The 23,458-nt window shown below is 35.8% G+C and overlaps 1 protein-coding gene across 4 annotated transcripts in view; it reads left to right on the top strand.

The window, feature by feature from the left end:
• Nucleotides 1-23,458, top strand: part of TMTC3 (transmembrane O-mannosyltransferase targeting cadherins 3) — a 59,865-nt gene that overhangs the window by 12,852 nt on the left and 23,555 nt on the right. For all 4 annotated transcript variants that reach the window (XR_009265489.1, XR_009265490.1, XR_009265488.1 and 1 more), the window contains exons 3-7: nt 8,397-8,615; nt 10,532-10,631; nt 14,390-14,505; nt 14,953-15,125; nt 20,982-21,234. Coding sequence is in view for 1 of the 4 variants with exons in the window: in XM_058741848.1 (XP_058597831.1) it covers nt 8,397-8,615; nt 10,532-10,631; nt 14,390-14,505; nt 14,953-15,125; nt 20,982-21,234 (861 nt within the window). In the remaining 3 variants the exon portion in view is untranslated. The remainder of the gene's footprint in view (nt 1-8,396; nt 8,616-10,531; nt 10,632-14,389; nt 14,506-14,952; nt 15,126-20,981; nt 21,235-23,458) is intronic.

Below are 23,458 nucleotides of genomic sequence, written 5' to 3'. Positions count from 1 at the left end.
CTTGCTTTTGCCTCCTTTTGAGGATTTCGTGGAAATGTGACATTGCATTGCCATTAAATAGATTCATCACTCACACTGCCACAGCCTTATTTGGGTGGTACATTTCTATAAAATTTTGCACCGTTTCCACATTTTACACTTCTCCCTAATCTCATTTGAAGTGAGGGATTCCTCTACCTTTTTCTCCTCCTCTCCAGATGAGATGCAGATGTAGACTTCCATAAAATCTTGCAATTTCGGCCACTTGCATGCCTTGTTTGTACTGCTCAATGATTTCCTTCTTAACATCCACCATGATCATCTCCTTCTCACCGCCTTTCTTTTCAACCTTTTTCTGCATGGGGGCCATCATATACACTTGCAGAGATACTACAATACAGTATTGATAAATTCTTGTCATATTTAATGAAACTGGCAGTAAGACAGCAGAGGAAAGAGTCTATATCTGAAGGCAGTCTGACGTAAAATGAAACAAAGCATTCCTTAGCTTACTCTTGTATGGAAAAGTGAAGTACGTACATAGGTAGTTTGAAGTGACAAACAAGACACTGGTGCCAGTTGTGGGCACCCTCCAGAGTTCTGAAACCACTGATTTCTGCCACAGCCTGAGATCAAGCATGTGACCATGGGAGATGGTCACCCACAATTCCACAGCCAGAGAAAGAGAGAGAGAGAGAGAGAGAGCGAGCGAGCGAGCGAGCCATTGTCTCAGTTGTGATCATGTGACTTTGTTTCACATACTACTATTGTAAGATATTACTCATTTATCAAGTTAAAATTTATTAGAAATATTTCCTTGTTTTGTGGAACACTTAGGACGAGTTACTTTTGCAATCCAAGATTTACTATAATTAGTTATGTTAATAATTAATTTTTTAATTGGCCATTACTTATGGCTCTCTAATAGACCTAACAAAAAAAAATCATGTATATTGCAATTAAAAATAACCTATTCCTCCTGCATTTTCAGACTTCATCCATTCGGCTGGCAAATATGTCCCATTGGAACTATGGTAACATTTTAGGCTCTCAAAAGGTTTCTAGAACCTTTTTTTTGCTACTGGATACAAATCATGTCAGTTCAGTATAGTGCCTTAAAAATAATTTTGTCTGCCTGAGCTAAAGCCAATGATATACAGAAATTAAGCAGCAAAGAACATTCTAAGTAGACAACACTCATGGTGTGTGTAGTCAGTATAGAGATATTAAAATGTTCCTATTTTCAAAGGAGAAATATTTGTTCCTTGTGGTTCCTAACATTCCCTAGTAGGGATGAAAAGCTTACAAGTATAATACCAGGGTCCCAGCAAGATATGGTAAGAGGTAAGAGAGCAAAGAAGCTGAATTTGAATACCCTTACATACAATTTTTATTTATTTATTTATTTATTTTTTCCAATAGATGAAATTTATTATCAAATTGGTTTTTATTGTCAAATTGGTTTCCGTACAACACTCAGTGCTCATTCCAAAAGGTGCCCTCCTCAATACCCATTACCCACCCTCCCCTCCCTCCCACCCCTCATCAACCCTCAGTTTGTTCTCAGATTTTTTTTTTTTTAAGGTTTTATTTATTTTTGAGACAGAGAGAGACAGAGCATGAACGGGGGAGGGGCAGAGAGAAAGGGAGACACAGAATCGGAAGCAGGCTCCAGGCTCTGAGCCATCAGCCCAGAGCCCAACGCGGGGCTCGAACTCATGGCCCACGAGATCATGACCTGAGCTGAAGTCGGACGCTTAACCGACTGAGCCACCCAGGCGCCCCAGTTTGTTCTCAGATTTTAGGAGTCTCTTATGCTTTGGCTCTCTCCCACTCTAACCACTTTTTTTTTTTTTTCCTTCCCCTCCCCCATGGGTTTCTGTAAAGTTTCTCAGGATCCACATAAGAGTGAAAACATATGGTATCTGTCTTTCTCTGTATGGCTTACTTCACTTAGCATCACACTCTCCAGTTCCATCCACGTTGCTACAAAGGGCCATATTTCATTCTTTCTCATTGCCACGTAGTACTCCATTGTGTATATAAACCACAATTTCTTTATCCATTCATCAATTGATGGACATTGAGGCTCTTTCCATAATTTGGCTATTGTTGAGAGTGCTGCTATAAACATTGGGGTACAAGTGCCCCTATGCATCAGTACTCTTGTATCCCTTGGGTAAATTTCTAGCAGTGCTACTGCTGGGCCATAGGGTAGGTCTATTTTTAATTTTTTGAGGAACCTCCACACTGTTTTCCAGAGTGGCTGCACCAATTTGCATTCCCACCAACAGTGCAAGAGGGTTCCTGTTTCTCCACATCCTCTCCAGCATCTATGGTCTCCTGATTTGTTCATTTTGGCCACTCTGACTGGCGTGAGGTGATATCTGAGTGTGGTTTTGATTTGTATTTCCCTAATAAGGAGCGACGTTGAGCATCTTCATGTGCCTGTTGGCCATCTGGATGTCTTCTTTAGAGAAGTGTCTATTCATGTTTTCTGCCCATTTCTTCACTGGGTTATTTGTTTTTCGGGTGCGGAGTTTGGTGAGCTCTTTATAGATTTTGGATACTAGCCCTTTGTCCGATATGTCATTTGCAAATATCTTTTCCCATTCCGTTGGTTGCCTTTTAGTTTTGTTGGTTGTTTCCTTTGCTGTGCAGAAGCTTTTTATCTTCATGAGGTCTCAGTAGTTCATTTTTGCTTTTAATTCCCTTGCCTTTGGGGATGTGTCAAGTAAGAAATTGCTACGACTGAGGTCGGAGAGGTCTTTTCCTGCTTTCTCCTCTATGGTTTTGATGGTTTCCTGTCTCACATTCAGGTCCTTTATCCATTTTGAGTTTATTTTTGTGAATGGTGTGAGAAAGTGGTCTAGTTTCAACCTTCTGCATGTTGCTGTCCAGTTCTCCCAGCACCATTTGTTAAAGAGACTCTTTTTTCCATTGGATGTTCTTTCCTGCTTTGTCAAAGATGAGTTGGCCATACATTTGTGGGTCTAGTACTGGCGTTTCTATTCTATTCCATTGGTCTATGTGTCTGTTTTTGTGCCAATACCATGCTGTCTTGATGATTACAGCTTTGTAGTAGAAGCTAAAGTCTGGGATTGTGATGCCTCCTCCTTTGGTCTTCTTCAAAATTACTTTGGCTATTCGGGGCCTTTTGGGGTTCCATATGAATTTTAGGATTGCTTGTTCTAGCTTTGAGAAGAATGCTGGTGCAATTTTGATTGGGATTGCATTGAATGTGTAGATAGCTTTGGGTAGTATTGACATTTTGACAATATTTATTCTTCCAATCCATGAGCACGGAATGTTTTTCCATTTCTTTATATTTTCTTCAGTTTCCTTCATAAGCTTTCTATAGTTTTCAGCATACAGATTATGTACATCTTTGGTTAGATTAATTCCTAGGTATTTTATGCTTCTTGGTGCAATTGTGAATGGGATCAGTTTCTTTATTTGTCTTTCTGTTGCTTCATTGTTAGTGTATAAGAATGCAACTGATTTCTCTACATTGATTTTGTATCCTGCAACTTTGCTAAATTCATGTATCAGTTCTAGCAGACTTTTGGTGGAGTCTATCGATTTTCCATGTATAATATCCTGTCATCTGCAAAAAGTGAAAGCTTGACTTCATCTTTGCCAATTTTGATGTCTTTGATTTCCTTTTGTTGTCTGATTGTTGACGCTAGAACTTCCTGCACTATGTTAAACAACAGCAGTGAGAGTGGGCATCCCTGTCGTGTTCCTGATCTCAGGGAAAAAGCTCTCAGTTTTTCCCCATTGAGGATGATGTTAGCTGTGGGCTTTTCATAAATGGCTTTCATGATCTTTAAGTATGTTCCTTCTATCCTGACTTTCTCGAGGGTTTTTATTAAGAAAGTTTGCTGAATTTTGTCAAATGCCTTTTCTGCATCGATTGACAGGATCATATGGTTCTTATCTTTTCTTTTATTAATGTGATGTATCACGTTGATTGATTTGCGAATGTTGAACCAGCCCTGCATCCCAGGAATGAATCCCACTTGATCATGGTGAATAATTCTTTTTATATGTTGTTGAATTCGATTTGCTAGTATCTTATTGAGAATTTTTGCATCCATATTCATCAGGGATATTGGCCTGTAGTCTCTTTTTTTCCTGGGTCTCTGTCTGGTTTAGGAATCAAAGTAATACTAGCTTCATAGAATGAGTCTGGAAGTTTTCCTTCCCTTTCTATTTTTTAGAATAGCTTGAGAAGGATAGGTATTATCTCTGCTTTAAATGTATGGTAGAACTCCCCTGGGAAGCCATCTGGTCCTGGACTCTTATTGGTTGGGAGATTTTTGATAACTGATTCAATTTCTTCGCTGCTTTCTATTTCCTCCTGATTGAGTTTTGGAAGTGTGTGGGTGTTTAGGAATTTGTCCATTTCTTCCAGGTTGTCCAGTTTGTTGGCATATAATTTTTCATAGTATTCCCTGATAATTGCTTGTATCTCTGAGGGATTGGTTGTAATAATTCCATTTTCATTCATGATTTTATCTATTTGGGCCATCTCCCTTTTCTTTTTGAGAAGCCTGGCTAGAGGTTTATCAATTTTGTTTATTTTTCCAAAAAACCAACTCCTGGTTTCATTGATCTGCTCTACAGCTTTTTTAGGTTCTATATTGTGTATTTCTGCTCTGATCTTTATTAGTTCTCTTCTTCTGCTGGGTTTGGGGTGTCTTTGCTGTTCTGCTTCCCCTAGGTGTGCTGTTAGATTTTGTATCTGGGATTTTCTTGTTTCTTGAGATAGGCCTGGATTGCAATGTATTTTCCTCTCAGGACTGCCTTCCCTGCATCCCAAAGCGTTTGGATTGTTGTATTTTCATTTTCGTTTCCATATATTTTTTAATTTCTTCTCTAATTGCTTGGTTGACCCATTCATTCTTTAGTAGGGTGTTCTTTAACCTCCATGCTTTTGGAGGTTTTCCAGACTCTTTCCTGTGGTTGATTTCAAGCTTCATAGCATTGTGGTCTGAAAGTATGAATGATATGATCTCATTTCTTGTATACTTATGAAGGGCTGTTTTGTGACCCAGTATGTGATCTATCTTGGAGAATGTTCCATGTGCACTCGAGAAGAAAGTATATTCTGTTGCTTTGGGATGCAGAGTTCTAAATATATCTGTCAAGTCCATCTGATCCAATGTCTCATTCAGGGCCCTTGTTTCTTTATTGATAGTGCATCTGGATGATCTATTCATTTCTGTAAGTGGAGTGTTAAAGTCCCCTGCAATTACCACATTCTATCAATAAGGTTGTTTATGTTTGTGAGTAATTGTTTTATATATTTGGGGGCTCCTGTATTCGGTGCATAGACATTTATAATTGTTAGCTCTCCCTGAGGGATAGATCCTGTAATTATTATATAATACCCTCCTTCATCTCTTGTTACAGCCTTTAATTTAAAGTCTAGTTTGTCTAATATAAGTATGACTACTCCAGCTTTCTTTTGACTTCCAGTAGCATGATTAATAGTTCTCCATCCCCTCTCATATATCTATGTAGAAATAGATAGGTCTTGTTTTTTTATCCATTCTGATACCCTATGTCTTTTGGTTGGCACATTTAGTCCATTTACATTCAGTGTTATTATAGAAAGATATGGGTTTAGAGTCATTGTGATGTCCGTAGGTTTCATGCTTGTAGCGATGTCTCTGGTACTTTGTCTCACAGGATCCCCCTTAGGATCTCTTGTAGGGCTGGTGTAGTGGTGACTAATTCCTTCAGTTTTTGTTTGTTTGGGAAGACCTTTATCTCTCCTTCTATTCTAAATGACAGACTTGCTGGATAAAGGATTCTCGGCTGCATATTTTTTCTGTTCATCACATCGAAGATCTCCTGCCATTCCTTTCTGGCCTGCCAAGTTTCAGTAGAGAGATCTGTCACGAGTCTTATCTGTCTCCCTTTATATGTTAGAGCACGTTTATCCCTAGCTGCTTTCAGAATTTTCTCTTTATTCTTGTATTTTGCCAGTTTCACTGTGATGTGTCGTGCAGAAGATCGATTCAAGTTACGTCTGAAGGGAGTTCTCTGTGCCTCTTGGATTTCAATGCCTTTTTCCTTCCCCAGTTCAGGGAAGTTCTCAGCTATGATTTCTTCAAGTACCCCTTCAGCACCTTTCCCTCTCTCTTCCTTCTCTGGAATACCAATTATACGTAGATTATTTCTCTTTAGTGCATCACTTAGTTCTCTAATTTTCCCCTCATACTCCTGGATTTTTTTATTTCTCTGTTTCTCAGCTTCCTCTTTTTCCATAATTTTATCTTCTAGTTCACCTATTCTCTCCTCTGCCTCTTCAGTCCGAGCCGTGGTCATCTCCATTTTATTTTGCAGTTCATTAATAGCATTTTTTAGCTCCTCCTGACTGTTCCTTAGTCCCTTGATATGTGTAGCAATAGATTCTCTGCTGTCCTGTATACTGTTTTCAAGCCCAGCGATTAATTTTATGACTGTTATTCTAAATTCACTTTGTTATATTGTTTAAATCCTTTTTGATCAGTTCATTAGCAGTCGTTATTTCCTGGAGGTTCTTTTGAGGGGAATTCTTCCATTTCGTCATTCTGGATAGTCCCTGGAGTGGTGCGGGACTGCGGGGCACTTCCCCTGTGCTGTCTTGAATAACTTGTGTCGGTGGGCAGGGCCGCAGTCAGACCTGATGTCTGCCCTCAGCCCACCGGTGGGGCCACAGTCAGACTGGTGTGTACCTTCTCTTCCCCTTTCCTAGTGGTGGGATTCACTGTGGGGTGGCGTGGTCCATCTGGGCTACTTGCATACTGCAAGGCTTGTGGTGCTGAGGATCTGGCATATTAGCTGGGGTGAATAGGTTAGGTGCACAGGGGCAGGAGGGGCAGTCTCAGCTCGCTTCTCCTTAGGTGATCCACTTCAGGAGGGGCCCTGTGGCAGGGGGAGGGAGTCAGACCCGCTGCTGGAGGGATGGATCTGCAGAAGCACAGCATTGGGTGTTTCACAGTGCAAGCAAGTTACCTGGCGGGAACTGGTTCCCTTTGGGATTTCGGCTGGGGGATGGGCGAGGGAGATGGCGCTGGCTAGCGCCTTTGTTCCCTGCCAAGCTGAGCTTTGTCGCCAGGGGCTCAACCACTCTCCTTCTTGTTTTCCTCCAGCCTCCCTGCTTTCCAAGCAGAGCTGTTAACTTATAACCTTCCAGATGTCAAGTCCCTCTTGCTGTCAGAACACAGTCCGTCTGGCTCCTCTGCTTTTGCCAGCCAGACTTGGGGCCTCTGCTTGGCCGGCGGGCTGCCCCTCTGCCCCAGCTGCCTCCCGCCAGTCCGTGTAGCACGCACTGCCTCGCCGCCCTTCCTACCCTCTTCCGTGGGCCTCTCGTCTGCGCTTGGCTCCAGAGAATCCGTTCTGCTAGTCCTCTGGCGGTTTTCTGGGTTATTTAGGCAGGTATAGGTGGAATCTATCTAAGTGATCAGCAGGACACGGTGAGCCCAGTGTCCTCCTAGACCGCCATCTTCCCGAGCTAAAATTTTTAAAAATAGCTAGGATAATATTTTATGTGGTTTTGACCTGGGTTTTATTCTTAAATCGGCTTTAATTTTGTCTTACAGTAAAACTTCTCTGGTTAAGTGAACCTTACAGTTTGTAAAGAAATTCAGCAAAAACTAAGAATGTTTTTGCTTTTGTATTATCCTCTGTGTAGTATTTAGTGAGTTTTTGGCTTAATATATTCAGGTGTATACATTACAAAGGTATTTTTCATAAAACAACTAGACACTATCATTTTGAGACTTCACCGTTTAAACTGTGCTGGTAAACATTTAATTCTTATATTTACTTTTGAAGAGCTATCCAGCAGTTATATAAATGCTGGTATTGGTGTAGATGGGGATATAGGCTTTGGAAGGAATCTTTTGGTCTAATTTGATCAGTGCTATTATTATATTTTTATTTTATTTTACATTTTTATTTTCAGAGAGCACACAAGAGTGGGGGGAGGGACAGAGTGGGGCAGAGAAAGAGAACCTTAGGCAGGCTCCACCCCTCAGTGCACAGCCTGATGCAGGACTTGATCCCACAACTCTGGTATCATGACCTGAGCTGAAATCAGGAGTCGGACACTCAACCAACTGAGCCACCCAGGTGCCCCTATTTTTCTCTTTTTTTAATTTGTGTGTTAAAGAGGAGTTAAAAGTCAAATGTTCTTGCTCTGCTGTTGATTCTTCATTATATTTAGGAGAGGAAATTGCCTTGTTTTGGGACTAAGGAAATAGGAAAACACAGCTTATAAAGCTGTATTTTATGTTTGTGTTATCCTTGGAGCATTCATTTCATTATTTTATTGCTAGTTTCAACAGTAAATGCAGCAATTAGTTTGTGTGCCCTGAAGGACCATGGTACTTTAATGATGATGATTGTTTTTTTCCTTTCAGGAGAGAAGCCACAAGTCTTACCGTCCCTTAACAGTATTGACATTTCGCTTAAATTATCTGTTTAGTGAGCTGAAACCAATGTCATATCATCTCCTAAATATGATTTTTCATGCTGTGGTTAGTGTGATATTTCTTAAAGTCTGCAAACTTTTTCTGGACAACAGGAGTAGTGTCATTGCTTCTTTACTTTTTGCAGTGCACCCAATACACACAGAAGCAGTAAGTAAAACTGTGAATCAATTTTTTTCTTTTTTTTTTTTTTTTTTTTTTTTTTTAGCAGAGCCTACATAATGATTATAATGGTATATGTTTTTAAGAAAAAAATTAACTGTGGCTTTAAATCAAATATTTGAAGATTTTTAAATTAGTGTAAGTCTTAACTTTCTAGGCTACATAAAATTTTTAAATTTAAAACAAGTTTTGAAACAAGCATTTATTATTTAAGGGTATAAGGTATAATTGCTCAAGATTAGTAATGTAAAATATAAATGAATATAGGTCTTTTTTGCTAATTTTTTTATGAATATAGATTTAAAATATTTGTCAACTTGGCATTGTGTTTCAAAGGATAGGAAATATTTAGTAAGGCAAATTTAAGTAAAGGATGAAAATATATCAAAATATATGTAAACATAAACACATCCTAACAAATGATGATACCCAGTACTTTCATGTTGTCTCTTGCCATGTGTTTCAAAATTGTTAGCTGTCTCTGCTGTTGCCAATATGTCTGTCAGCCAGTACCTCCTAAGACATAAACTATAACTTTATTTTTCTTGAAAACCGTGAAACCCCAAAACTGTGCACAACAGAGCAAAGAGGACTCTGTTCAATTGCTTTGTTATGAGCTTTTGGTTGTAAGCAAAAATGTGTATGTTTAAACTCCAAGTGTTTGAATGTGTGTGTGTGTATTAGAAGGGGTGTGTGTCTCTCACTGTCTTGAACCTTTTTATGTCTAATTGAACAGATATTTTTCCATATGTTTATAAAAATGATAGGTTGTTTTAAATTCTACAGTGAATTCAGAGTACTTTTTTTTTCTTTTTTTCTTTTTTTATTTATTTAAAAAAAATTTTTTAAGTGTTTATTTTTGAGACAGAGCATGAGCCAGGGAGGGGCAGAGAGAGAGGGAGACACAGCATCCGAAGCAGGCTCCAGGCTTGGAGCTGTCAGCACAGAGCCCGATGCGGGTCTTGAACTCATAGACCATGAGATCATGACCTGAGCCAAAGTTGACGCTTAACCAACTGAACCACCCAGGTGTCAAAAGAGTACTTTGTTTTTAAGTTTATTTATTTTGAGAGAGAGTATGAGTGGGACAAAGGCAGAGAGAGAATCCCAAGCAGGCTGCACACTGTCAGCAGAGATCATGACCTGAGCTGAAATCAGGGGTCGATGCTTAACTGACTGAGCCCCCTAGGCGCCCCCAAACTTTTTATATACTGGCCTCTTTTTTTTTCTTTTTTTTTAAGTTTATTTGTTTTGAGAGGGAGAGAGAGAATCCCACACACGCTCTATGCTGACAGTAGAGATCATGACCTGAGCTGAAATCAGGAGTTAACGCTTAACTGATTCAGGCACTCAGGCATACTTTAAAGGAAGAGGTTTGAGGGTTTTATATTTAATTTTGTAGAATTTAAAAGGACTTTTTAAAGTTCATTGTCTTTAGTTTATAAGTTTATTTTGAGATAGACCTTACTGAATTTATGATGTTTTTATATTTTAAGAACACTTGTATTTTAAGAAAATATGTAAGGTCTTAGGTTTTTTGTCTTTTTTAATTAAGACCTACTCTAGATATTGTACTAATATTATATAAGATGTTACTGTTAATGGAAGCTGGGTAAACCGTACACAGGACTTCTCTGTATCTATTTTTGCAACTCCCTGTGGGTCTGCAATTATTTCAAAATAGTGATGATAATAGAACTATTGTAGAGTCACTGGAAAATTTATTTTTATGGAAGATACACAGATTCACCACACGAGGGCACTCAAAGAATGTCTAAGAAACTGAAATATGCTTGAAAAATTATGGCAATTTAATTTCTAAAGTGCTGTTCCTATTATATATGGTAGTTAAATTTTCAGGAGGCTCTTCATTAATATGAACTCCTCTCCCTTTCCCTTTTTAGGTAACCGGTGTTGTAGGAAGAGCAGAACTTTTGTCATCTATCTTTTTTCTAGCTGCATTTTTGTCATATACCAAATCAAAAGGACCAGATAATTCCATAAGTAAGTGTCTAACATTTAATTTTTTTTCTATAGATATAAAACTTGCTAAGTAATTTTTATTTACTCTATTTGTTATAAAATATATGTCACACTTGGGTTTATCTTTATGTATTATACTATTTCAGCACGTGTGGACGTACGAACATGATATGCAACATTGTCAATAGTAAAAATTATTTTTGTATGCAGTTTATATTTTATCATGACTAACAGATTCTGTATTTAATTTAACTTAAAAAATTTACCCTAGAGTATAGGAGTTTTAGAGTCATTCCTAGTTCCATCTGTTGTTACCTATCAAAGATTCAAGTACTAATACTTCAGTTGTCTTTCTATAATAACACCTGTGAAGGCCATGCATTGTATTGTTTAGATAAAGTTGAAAGCCTATTAGAAAATAACTTTTATTAGGTGTTGATCATAGTTCAGCTATTTATGGAGTCCCTACCATGTGGCCCACCCTGGAAAATGCTTTGTACACATTAGCTCTTTAATCCTAGTTATGCCAGGTATTATCAGAAAACAAGTTCCAGGCAATAAAAATGATTTTTGAGTTGTGTGAACAGTAGACCTGAAAGAGGTCTTACATAATAGTAACCTGTATTTGGTTGATCTAAACTTTAACTCTAATTTTTTTTTCCCTACATCAGTGGAGAATTTTCTCACTATAAACCCAAAGTACTGATGATAAGGGGCCTAATTTTACATTAACGGAAACTAAGTTTCAACAAATAAGTGATTTAGCCAAACACCTTTAGTGTTGTCTTAGATTTGTAATATAGGTAGGTTTCTATCTCCATTTCCTGGAATGGAGTTCCTGGTATACAGTAGGTGTTCAGTATATACTTGTTGAGCAAATGACCAAGTCAGCGATTAAATTATAATTTAAAAAAGTGTTGAACCTGCTTTGGACCTCTCTCTGTCCTCCTAACTCCCATAGTCCTATTCCACATTACATAATTTTATACTTGAGACCATAACCAGATTTGTCATCATCTTTTGTATTCACTATTTAACGTATGTGTCCTTGCAAAGGTTTCCAATTTGTAATGATTTGATCACTTTAAATTCTAGGTTATTCATGACCCACACCCATTTTGAAAGCATGATCCACCTCAGGGCCTTTGCTTCTTTCTGTTACTTTGGGTTTCTGCTCAGATGCCATTAGCAGCACCACTCATCTTCCCATTCCTTTCTATTTCCCTTCACTTTCTGTTTTTCTTTATTAACACTTAGATCATCAGTTAACAAATAAATCTTGTTTATATGACTATTATCTTTCTCCTCCACAAAATGTAGTAGATACTTAAAATAACTATTTGAATATGTGATTGCTAAAGGTTTGTATCTTTATACATGTAAAATTCAGTTTAGAAACCTCTATTTTGAAATTGGAATGAATTTTAATGATTGAAATGGATTCTGTATTTATACATGTATATTTTTAAGTGTTGTTAGTGTATCTAGCAGGGGGACTTGTTTTGGACAAAATTATACGTGGTTAACTTTAACCCCAGAGATCTATTTATAAAATCAAAGTATGTGTTCATACAGTAATGTAATCACCAAAAGTTGAAGAACTGAAATGACTGGTTTCAATAAACCTTTTGCCTTTATTAGAGCTGTTAGTTGCTGAGATTGAATCCAGCATTACAGAATGCAGCTGTTTGCTTTCTGTCTTGGAGTGGAATTACAAACTAGGGAGAAGCTCTGAATTGAATGTCAGAAGAACCAAGTTAAAGTCCTGATTTCTTTATTGTGCATGACTGTTTTTTGGACCTCTAAAATTCTTTCTTCTTAAAAATGCACATGATTACATCTTCCCTTATATCACAGTAGAGTGATTTTGAGACTCAAATAATATATGCTAAACTGGTTATACAAGCCATTTGATATATTGTTTTAAATATCTTTTCAAGGCCGTTATTTCCCACTAATTTTTATTATATTCATACCCTTCCATTCATACTATTCTCTGTATCATTCATTTGCTAAGCTTATTCCCTCCTCCTCTCTATGCATGCATACCTCTTCCCCAGTTTTTCTATGTATATATCTTCAAGGTTCAACTTTAGGTTCAGCTTGTTTTGTAAATAATCATCTACTGATTTCTTTCCTGTATGAATTTCTTACGGAATTTAGCATTGTGTTTCATTCCTTGGTATAATGTACTTTTGTATTGATGGTTTTGATCTGACTGGAATATGAGATTTTTTTTTTTTTTTTTTTTTTGAGGAAAGGAATACTGTTTTACTGGGTATCTCCAATAGTGTTTGAAGGTTTTTTGAGTTGTTTTTCTTTCAGTAATTTTAATCAGTAGAGTATTTTAAAGTTGAAAACAATTTCAAAAATAAATGAATTTCTATAGTAAGCCCAACAACAAAAAAAGATATATCAAACTCATGAATTATTTTTCTATTTATACTTGGATTTAAGTCAATTATTTGAGATTTTGCTCTGATTAATGTTCTTAATAAATAAACCCGAGGTCACACAATTATACTGCAATATGCTTTTTTAACTTGAAAAGAATCAGAGGTCATATTTTACGGAAATTTTAAGGAAAACTTAAGCTCAGAAAACTTGTTCAAAGTCATAAAGCAAATTAGTAGATATGGAATTATTCTCAAAATTCATTCTTCTTGAATCAAATTATTACTACTAACTAGTTGATATTGCTTAAAGTTGATGAAGTAGGTTTTCTATTTAAGTAGAACTTATGAATATTCTATTGATAGTGTTTTTAAGTATATATATATGTACATATATATGTGTGTGTATATATATATATGTACGTATATATATATATATATGTACATATATATGTGTGTGTGTATATATCCTGAGAGAGAGTGCAAGAAGGGGAGGGGCAGAGAGAGAGAGGAATGCTACCAGCACAGCCCAGTGCAGGGCTCGAACCCACAAAGCCGTGAGATCATGACCTGATCTGAAACCAAGAGTTTGACACTTAACTGACTGAGCCACCCAGGTGCCCTCTAATGCAGATTTTTTAAAAGAATAGTATTAATTTAAATTCTATTTATCTGTTTCAGTTTTTATACTCTTTAAAATAAGAATGTTATTCTACTTTGCTTAGTAGTTTTCAGTTTGAAGTTTTTAATAAATGACAGATACAATAAAACATATAGATGTCTGTGTAATAATTTAAAGAATTTGCCTTCATTTCACATACATGGTTCATTAATCACAACACTCCAGCCTTTAAGCTTCCCTTCTCCAATTTGGCCACCCTACCTTTGTTTTAAAAATTAGTATTTCAGGGCACCTGGGTGGCTAAGTCGGTTAAGTATTTGACTCTTGATTTCAGCTCAGGTCATGATCTCAGGGTTCCTGAGATTGAGCCCAGCTTTGGGCTCTGTGCTGGCAGCAGGGAGCCTGCTTGGGATTCTCACCCCCCCCCCCCCGCCCCTCCCTGTGTGCGTGCATGCATGCGTGCATGCTGTCTCTCTCTCTCAAACTAAATAAACTTTTTAAAAACATTTCATTAGATAATTTTCCTCTCTACAAAAATTTTTTAGTTTAAGTTATACATTTCGATGTTTTGTTTTGGGTATATAAAATCACAACATTTAAATACATTTTGAAATACGAAGTATAGGTTAATGGGAAATAACACAAATGTGAATATAGAATCGAGTTTTTTAGTAATGTCCAACAGTTGTATAATTTAAAATATTCATTTATGATACTATAAAATTGTTTTGTGTAGTTTATATTTTTCTGTTCTTAAATTGCAGTATGGACTCCAATTGCTTTGACAGTGGTTTTAGTTGCTGTTGCAACATTGTGTAAAGAACAAGGAATAACAGTTGTGGGAATTTGCTGTGTGTATGAAGTATTTATTGCCCAGGGGGTAAGGAGAAATACAATTTTTATTGTTTTCTTTTATCCTATTTGAATTTGATGATAATAAACATGGTTTCTAAATGTGTCATTATAAATTATTCTCTTTACCAATAATGTTACCAAAAATTTGCAAGAAACTGGCAGATTTTGTCCTCGAATCCACTGAAAATTACTTAATATTTTATAACTCCTTCAGTTTTTTAAGACTGTTGTTTCAGTTTCAATAATGGAATCATTAGGTAATTTGGAAATGTACACAGTAATACCGTCCAATATGATTCATTATTGGGTAAGATTATTGGACTCAGTTTTATTCCTTATCAGTTCCACACATTGCTCCATACTGATTTTATAATTACAGTCAATTTATATCTAATCTTGCATTTTGAATGTATTGCATTGTTGAAAACGTTGTAGTATATTGTTATTTAAAACTTTTTTTTTCCTATTGCAGTATACTTTGCCATTATTATGTACTACTGCCGGACAGTTTTTCCGTGGGAAGAGTAATATTCCATTTTCTATGCTGCAGACACTAATAAAACTCATTGTTTTGATGTTCAGTACACTATTACTTGTTGTGATTAGAGTCCAGGTCATTCAGTCCCAACTTCCAGTATTCACCAGGTATGGAAATTCTGGTTCTTTTTTTTGGTTTTGTTTCGTTTTGTTTTGTTTTCATTCTTTCTTTAACTCTTGATGTTCAGTGATTATAATAGAAGTGTTTGATTTACATTGAGTTTTTTTTTCTTTTTTCATGTTTATTTATTTATTTATTTTGAGAGAGAGTAAAAACAGAGCACAAGCAAGGGAGGAGCAGAGAGAGGGTGAGAGAATTCCAAAAAGGCTCCACGCTGTCAGCACAGAGCCCGATGCGGGGCTCGATCTCATGAATCGTGAGATCACGACCTGAGCTGAAATTAAGAGTTGGCTGCTAAATGACTAAGCCACCCAGGCGCCCCTACATTGAAGTTTTTTTTAACAGCTTTTTGTATAATTAATATTTTTTTAAAACCTGCATATATTTATAATGTACAAATTAGTAAATTTTGACATATTGAGTACACTCATGAAACCAACTAATGAAAATAATGATTTTAACCTAATGAAACTTTAACCTATTTTAACTTAATTGGTTATTAAGTGATGTCTTATATAGTTTAAGTGATTTTTGTCTACTTGTTTTATTATTAAGTAGAGGATGTTGAAATCTTTGACTATAATTGTAGATTGGTCTATTCTTGTAGTTTTTACTTCATGTGTTTTAAAGCTCTATTTTCAAGTGGTTAACATCTAGGATTATAATGTCTTGATGAATTAATCCCTTTACCTTTATTAATGAGTTTCTTTATCCTTAGTAATAATCTTTACTCAGAAATTCACTTTATATATCTTTTGTTAGAGTTACATGGTTTATCTTTTTCCATCTTTTTACTTTTTATCTATCAATATCTTTTTTTTTATTTTGAGAGAGCAGGGAGAGACAGAGAGAGGGAGAAAGAAAATTCCAAGCAAGCTTTGAATTGTCAGCACAGAGCCCAGGGCAGGTCTCAATCCCACAAACCATGAGATCATGACCTGAGCTGAAATCAAGAGTCGAACACTTAACCAAATGAGCCATCCAGGCACTACTATCAGTATCTTTGAAGTTGATATCTTACAGGCTGCATATAATTGGGTCTTCCTTTTTTGTTTGATCAGGTAATCTGTTTTTTAAATGAGGTGTTTCAGCTATTTACATTTAATGTGATTTTCGTATTGTACCATTTTTGTTTGTGACTAAAGGACTTTATCATTTCTTGACCTGTAGGTTTGTTGATGCCAAATTGTTTTAGCTTTTGTATATAAAAATATCTTTATTTTACCTTTGTTTTTGAAAAATATTTTCCCTGAGTTTAGAATTCCACACTGACTGTTTTGCATTCAGCACTCTAAAAATGTTGCTCTACTATTTTCTAGCTTGCATTGTTTTTACTGGGAGAACCTCTGTCATCTTTATTTTTGTGCTTCTGCATATAGTGTGTCTTTTTCTCTATGCCTGCTTTTATTTTCTCCTCACCATTGTTTCTCTTTTTATTTTATTTTTTAAATTGAGACATAACTGATATATAACACTATATGAATTTTAGGTATACAGTGTCATGATTTAGTATATGCGTATTGAGAAATTATCACAATAAATTTACTTAACATCCATCACCATACATAATTACAGAAAATTTTTTTCTTGTGATGAAAACTTTTACGATCTACTTTCTTTGCAGCTTTCAAATATGTAATATGGTATTATTAACTGTAGTCCCCATGCTGCATATTACTACTGTAAGACATACTTATCATATAACAAAATTTGGGTGAAGGTGGTCAAATGATACACACTTCTGGTTACGCTTACTTTTATTTTCATGTGTACTGTGCTTAGGTTAACTGAGTTTAGAATCTATATGTTTTAGTATGTAAATTTTGGAAATGTTTTAGCCATTACTCATTGAAATTTGTTTCTATTCTTCTAGGACCCCAATTACATGTAAATTAGGCCTTTTGAAGTTGTCACACTAATGCTCTGTTTATTCCCCTCCCAGAACTATTTTCTCCGTTTTCATTTTGGTAGTTTCTTCTGCTTTGCATTCAAGTTCACTGGTCTTTTTTATGCAATGTAGAGTCTCCCTTTAATTTTTTCTAGTTCTTTTTCATTTCAGACATTGTTTTCATCTCTAGAAATTCTGTTTAAGCCTTTTTTCTATGTTTCATGTCTTTACATGTTCTAGTACTTTAATGTCTTCATCTACTAATTTTCTTGTGTGTCATTTCTTAGTTTAGATTGAATAATTTTTCTCCTCATAGATTATATGTTTCTACTTTTTCACATGCCCAGTAATTTTTTCGTAGATGCCATATGTGAGTTTTACTTTAATATATTCCTATAAATATTTTAGAGCTTTATTTTAGGATGCATTTAAGTTATTTGAGAGATGTTTCATCTTCTAGTCTTGCTCTTAAGCTTTGTTATATGAGACCACAGCAGCATTTATGATAGAGGTAATTTTCTTCCACTACTGATTCTGTCTGATAGACTGTGACTTATGAGGGCTTTTATTCTGGCTGCTGAGGAACTATTCCTAGCTCTGTATGGCATTTGAGAATTTTTATCTAATTCGTTTGAGAGGTAGTTTCCTATTTCTATTATTTTTCCTGCTGCTGTAACAAATTAGCAGAAACTGGGTAGCTTAAAGCAGCAGAAATTTATTCTCTTACAGTGATGGAGGCCACAGTCCAAACTGTGTCAGGCATAGTTGGTTCCTTCTGAAGACTCTCAGGAAGAAGTCTGTTCCATGCCTCTTTCCTAGTAGCTTCTAGTGGTTGCTAGCAGTCTTTGGCATTCCTTGGTGTGTTGCTGTATCACTGCAGTGATTATACATTTGGTTTAAGGCTCACCCTAATCCAGTGTGACCTCATCCTAACTTGACTAATTACATTGGCAAAGAACCTATTTCCAAATAAGGAAAAAAATCTGAGGTTCTGGATAGACATGAATGTTTGAGAGACATGGTTCAACCCACTACACTGACCTTGAGTATATCCATATATATATGCTGATCGGTTCTGATCAGTACTACAAACTGGAAGGAGACCCTCTACAGATCTGAGTTCTCTTTCTCAGCAGCTTTCTTCTCTATGGTATTCTCCCCCACTGACTCTATCGACCTGGGCTCCTAGGGATCTCAGTTCCATCTTCACAACTCAGGGATACTCCTAGGCTCCACTGGGTTCTCCCTCAATGCTCCACAGACTAAGAACTGTATCCAAGTATTGAACTTTCCAGGTAGGGTTTCCCTCATTTGTTTTCCTTCTCTTGGGTATCATCGTCTTTCTTTGCCTGATACCCAACTGTGTTATGTCTTGTCCAGTTCTTCTCTCCTTTAAGACTAGAAGCAAAAAAGGGCGCCTGGGTGGCTCAGTCAGTTGGGTGTCCGACTTCAGCTCAGGTCATGATCTCACTGTCCGTGAGTTCGAGCCCCACATCAGGCTTTCTGCTGATAGCTGAAAGAGCCTGGAGTCTGCTTTGGATTCTGTGTCTTGTTCTCTCCCTGCCCCTCCCCCCACTAGCACTCTGTGTCTCTCTCTCAAAAATAAAATAAAAACATAAAAAAAAATTAAAAACAAGACTAGAAGCAAAAGTTATACTGAATTTAACAGTCTACATATCTTGTTTTCCTGCTCTAACATTTAGCATTTTCCCATTTCACCTTTTTCAGGGTAAAATTTATAATGAAATTTATAGGGGCACCTGGGTGACTCTGTCGGTTAAGCATCTAATTCTCAATTTCGACTCAGGTCATGATCTCATGGTTTGTGAGATTGAATCCTGCATTGGGGCTCTGCCCTAACATTGCAGAACCTGCTTGGGATTCTCTCTCTCTCTCTCTCTCTCTCTCTCTCTCTCTCTCTCTCTCTCTGCCCCTCCCCAACTCACACTCTCTCTCAAAAAATAAAAAAGTTAAAAAAAAATAAAATGAAATTTATACTAGTTTCTTATCCAATTTTATTTAAGTGACTAACGTTACATGCAAGATCTTTTTTAACAGATGGCCAAAATGTTGTTCAGGTGCTATCCATGATAATGCATTGCTGGCCCAGGCTAGAATAAAATTTTATTCAGATAATTCTCTTACATTAAACACTTTCTTTTTAACATTTCCACGCAATATTCCTTTCAGTAGCATTTTTTTCTTTGAAGAATAATTTCTAATTTCATGAATTTTTACTTCTGAGTCTAGCTGTGCTAAACTGAACCAACTTATTTAAATAGTAAACTATGGACAAGAGATTAAACTGTAAATAATATTTTATATTTCCTTCTTTACCCTCATATTCAGTGTTACTGTTTTTATTCCTTTTAGAGAATTTACATCAACTGTTTTTATCTCCATTTCTGTAGTATGATAATGTGGTTTATATGTATTAATGTATTTTGTGTATGTGTGGATTGCTATATGGATTATATTACATATAAATATATATTTTCCAAATATAAGCATTTAAAAGTATGTGTATATATAAATTTCTTGTATTAAATTATCAGTGAAGTTGACTATAATATGGTTTCACATGCTTTGCCACATGTTCTTTTTCTATAGTACAGTTATTAAGTCAGCTATTCTAAAACTATTAATTATAAAACTGAACTTCAAATAGTGGATTATAGGAAAAAAGACAGCCTTGTGTTCAGTTCTGTTCGTTATTTGATAATTCAAGCCTTGACTCATGATTTGTTATTTTTCATATATGTAGACATTCAAATATGAAAGTTTTAAAAATGATGTTATTTGTTTAAATAGTATTTACTGTTTCCCAGCCATTTGAATTTTTAAGAAGACCAAGCCAAATAAATGGTAGAGGTTGATTTTTTTAATTAACTCATTCATTATAAAATGAGAAATTGGGTTTTTAAAGACTAATATTAACAAAACCAATAAAAGTTTGAAGGTAGCCTAAAGAAATGAGTATCTGAAGCCATTCATTTGAAATATACTTAAAAAATCATTTGACTATGGTTTGACTTAGTTTGCAAGAAGCAGACTGAATTAATGAAACATACATATAATATATCATGGCCTGGACAAATATAAAATAGGATATAAGCAAACTGTAAGAGACTCTTAACTATAGAGAACAAACTGAAGGTTGATGGAGGGAGGTGGGTGGGGGATGGGCTAAATGGGTGATGGGCATTAAGGAGGGCACTTGGGATAGCACTTATATATATAAGTTATATATGTTATATATAAGTTATATATAAGTGATGAATCACTAAATTCTACACAGAAACCACATATGTTTTACCATGTATGTTAACTAGAATTTAAATAAAAACTTGGAAAAAAAGTATAAGCTTATGTTAGTATATAGTAGGAGAAAAAGTAGAACACAAATAAAATGTTACATAGGGAAATACAGCTACTATTCTATACTGGAAATTTGGTTTCAGCTTCCTAAAAGTCTAAGCAAAGAGGAAAAGCTCATGGGTGATACAGTTTTTTCTGTCCATGACAAAAGAAAACCTTTCTTTCTAGGAAGCATAATTTTTATTAGCATTTAGTGCTGGAAGAAGCATCTCATGCAGAAGAAAATATTGGTTAGTGTTCTCAGAAGCACTCGTACAGCACCTACAACGAGTCTATTAAAATGTTCTTTTTACTTTTAATCAGGTTATAATTTAATGAAAGCACTTCTGCAGGGTACACATGTCTGATCTAGTTGCCCTTCCAACCATTCTTCATAGATTCTCAACTAGATATTTCATAAGGGTTGGACATTTTGAACTCCAGTGAGGACTGAGGTATTCATAAAAAATACTTTGTCATTTTAAGTGAGATTACATATGAAATACTGCTTTTTTGGTATTTTATTTATATGTTACATATTAATTTTGTGTTTGAAACGTGTTTTAGATGAAATAACTTTTTTTAAATCTTTTTACAGATTTGATAACCCAGCTGCTGTAAGCCCAACTCCTACAAGGCAGCTAACTTTTAACTACCTCCTTCCCTTGAATGCTTGGCTTCTATTAAATCCTTCGGAACTGTGCTGTGATTGGACCATGGGAACAATACCACTTATAGAATCATTTCTAGATATTCGAAATCTTGCCACATTTATTTTCTTTTGCTTTTTGGGGGCTTTGGGGGTATTCAGTCTCAGATACCCTGGTGATTCCTCCAAGACTGTTTTAATGGTAAGAAAACTTTCTTAATTTTTCAATTGATACAACATTCAGTTGATTTAAAGACCACCTTTAATTTGTCAAAGCATCTTCTTAGAAACAGTATTTTTGTTTATTCAACATCACCCTAATTTATTAATTTATTTTAGGTTACATACATATATATATATATATATATATATATATATCAGAATTTCATATGCAGGCATATATATTCAGCATGTAAAATAAAAACTGGTTATAAATTTCCCTATTTGGTAGGAACTCTGAAATCATGAAGCATCCCTTTTGGCATCATTATCTTCCACTTCTTTATCCAAGTAGATTATACACTTTTTTTGAGGAAATGGATCATATTATATACTTTGTTTTCTTGACACAGAGAAGAATGTCATGTAAGGTAGACAGCTAGAAACATATTAGCTCTTTAGTTCTCATTAGTAAGACTTCATTATTCTATGAGTTATTTTTTACTATGTTCAGAGGACTCTGATTATGTACAAAGTCTTGTTATTCAGGGATGTATTTCTTTGTAATTTTCTTACTTTGCTGTCACTTCTAACAGTTTTGTTTTCCTTTAAGTTATTGAAGGCAATAATAATCTTTAACATTTTCTTGAGCATTTGCTACATGCCAGAAAGTGTTTTTAATACTTTACAAATACATCATACCTGGCTGCAGTCACTAGATTAATTTAGTCATTCACTAAAAGTTTTTTGTTGTGATCTGTGTACCAGGCAGCATTTTAGGCACTGAGGATATGATAAATACAAGGCCCCGATTACCAGGGAATTGGCATTTTGGAAAAATTTGAAGCTAATCTCTGATATATAGAGACAATTGAAAGAATATAGGGTTTGGGAGAAAGATCATATTTACTATTATTTTTTGATCTGTTGAGTTTGATCCTAGTGGGGAATTTGAATAGCACCTGGTGCCTGGAGTTCAGAGGAGACGCCTAAGCTACACATAAAAAATTGATTGCAGTATTGGCATAGAGATAGTAATTGAAACCAGGATATGATTAAGAAAGTCTATGGCGATTTTAGAGGTTTCTCACCTGGGGTTTTGTCACTGTTCTCAAAGATAGTAATCAGCTCTTACCATTGTAGATGCATGGAATAGAAGATAATTCATACACATAATTAATGCCTTGGAGTATTTGGTCTTAATTCTTCCTCAGTAGATAGTTGAAGGGGCTAGATAGAGTGAAAAGAAACTTACAAGTAGGTCTTTAAAAAACTTCTATATTTGGGGGTGCCTAGGTGCCTTAGTTGGTTAAGCATCTGACTCTGGATCTCAATACAGATTTTGTTCTCAGGATCCTGAGTTCAAGCCCCACGCTGTGCTCCACACTGAGTGCAGAGCCTGCTTAAAATAAGTCAGTCAGAGAAAGATCTCCTATGATTTCACTTATATGTAGAATTTGAGGACCTCAACAGATGAACATAGGAGAAGGGAAGGAAAAATAAGATAAAAACAGAGAGGGTGGCAAACCATAAGAGACTCTTAAATACAGAGAACAAACTGAAGGTTGGTGAGGAGTGTGTTAAATGGGTGACAGGCATTAAGGAGGGCACTTTTCGAGATGAGCACAGGGTGTCAGATGTAAGAGATGAATCACCAGGTTCTACTCCTGAAGCCATGACCACACTGTATATTAACTTGAGAAAATAATAAAAATAAAATAAAATAAATTAAAAAAAAGACCTTCTGTATTTAGATACTGTGTAGAAGAGAATGAACCTAAGTAGGAGCTAGACCAAGTGGACAGAAGGTAAGTAAATGTTTTAAGGAAGTTGGAATGGTTATCACTAACAGATGCTGTGAAGCAGAAACGTGAGATCAGTCATATTTTACCTCTTTTGGTGTATTAATTACTTAAATGAAATTTATTTCTGTGGAAAAATTTGATTAGGAGATGAGGACGTGAAGATTGCTAGTGTAGATAACCAACCCATAGGGTAACTCAACTTTGAATATTTCAAAGGATGAGCAAACTTGAATTTATTACTAGCTAAGTGAGAGAATACTATGCCGACTTCAAGTATCACAGACTGATCTCATGTAGAGCTTGGAGGAAGCATGAAGATCTAGGTTTGGTGTACCTTCAGAAGTAGGAGAATCACTTTGATTGGAGTACTCAGTTGGCTGACTTTTAGAAGCAGGGGATGTCAATAATGTGTTGATTTGCAAAAACATACTCATTGATTTGAACTGTTGATTAAGTGGGGTT

This window comes from Neofelis nebulosa, chromosome 8 (assembly GCF_028018385.1).
Source record: "Neofelis nebulosa isolate mNeoNeb1 chromosome 8, mNeoNeb1.pri, whole genome shotgun sequence".
Taxonomy (NCBI): domain Eukaryota; kingdom Metazoa; phylum Chordata; class Mammalia; order Carnivora; family Felidae; genus Neofelis; species Neofelis nebulosa.
This window is presented reverse-complemented; position numbering and strand designations above follow the sequence as displayed.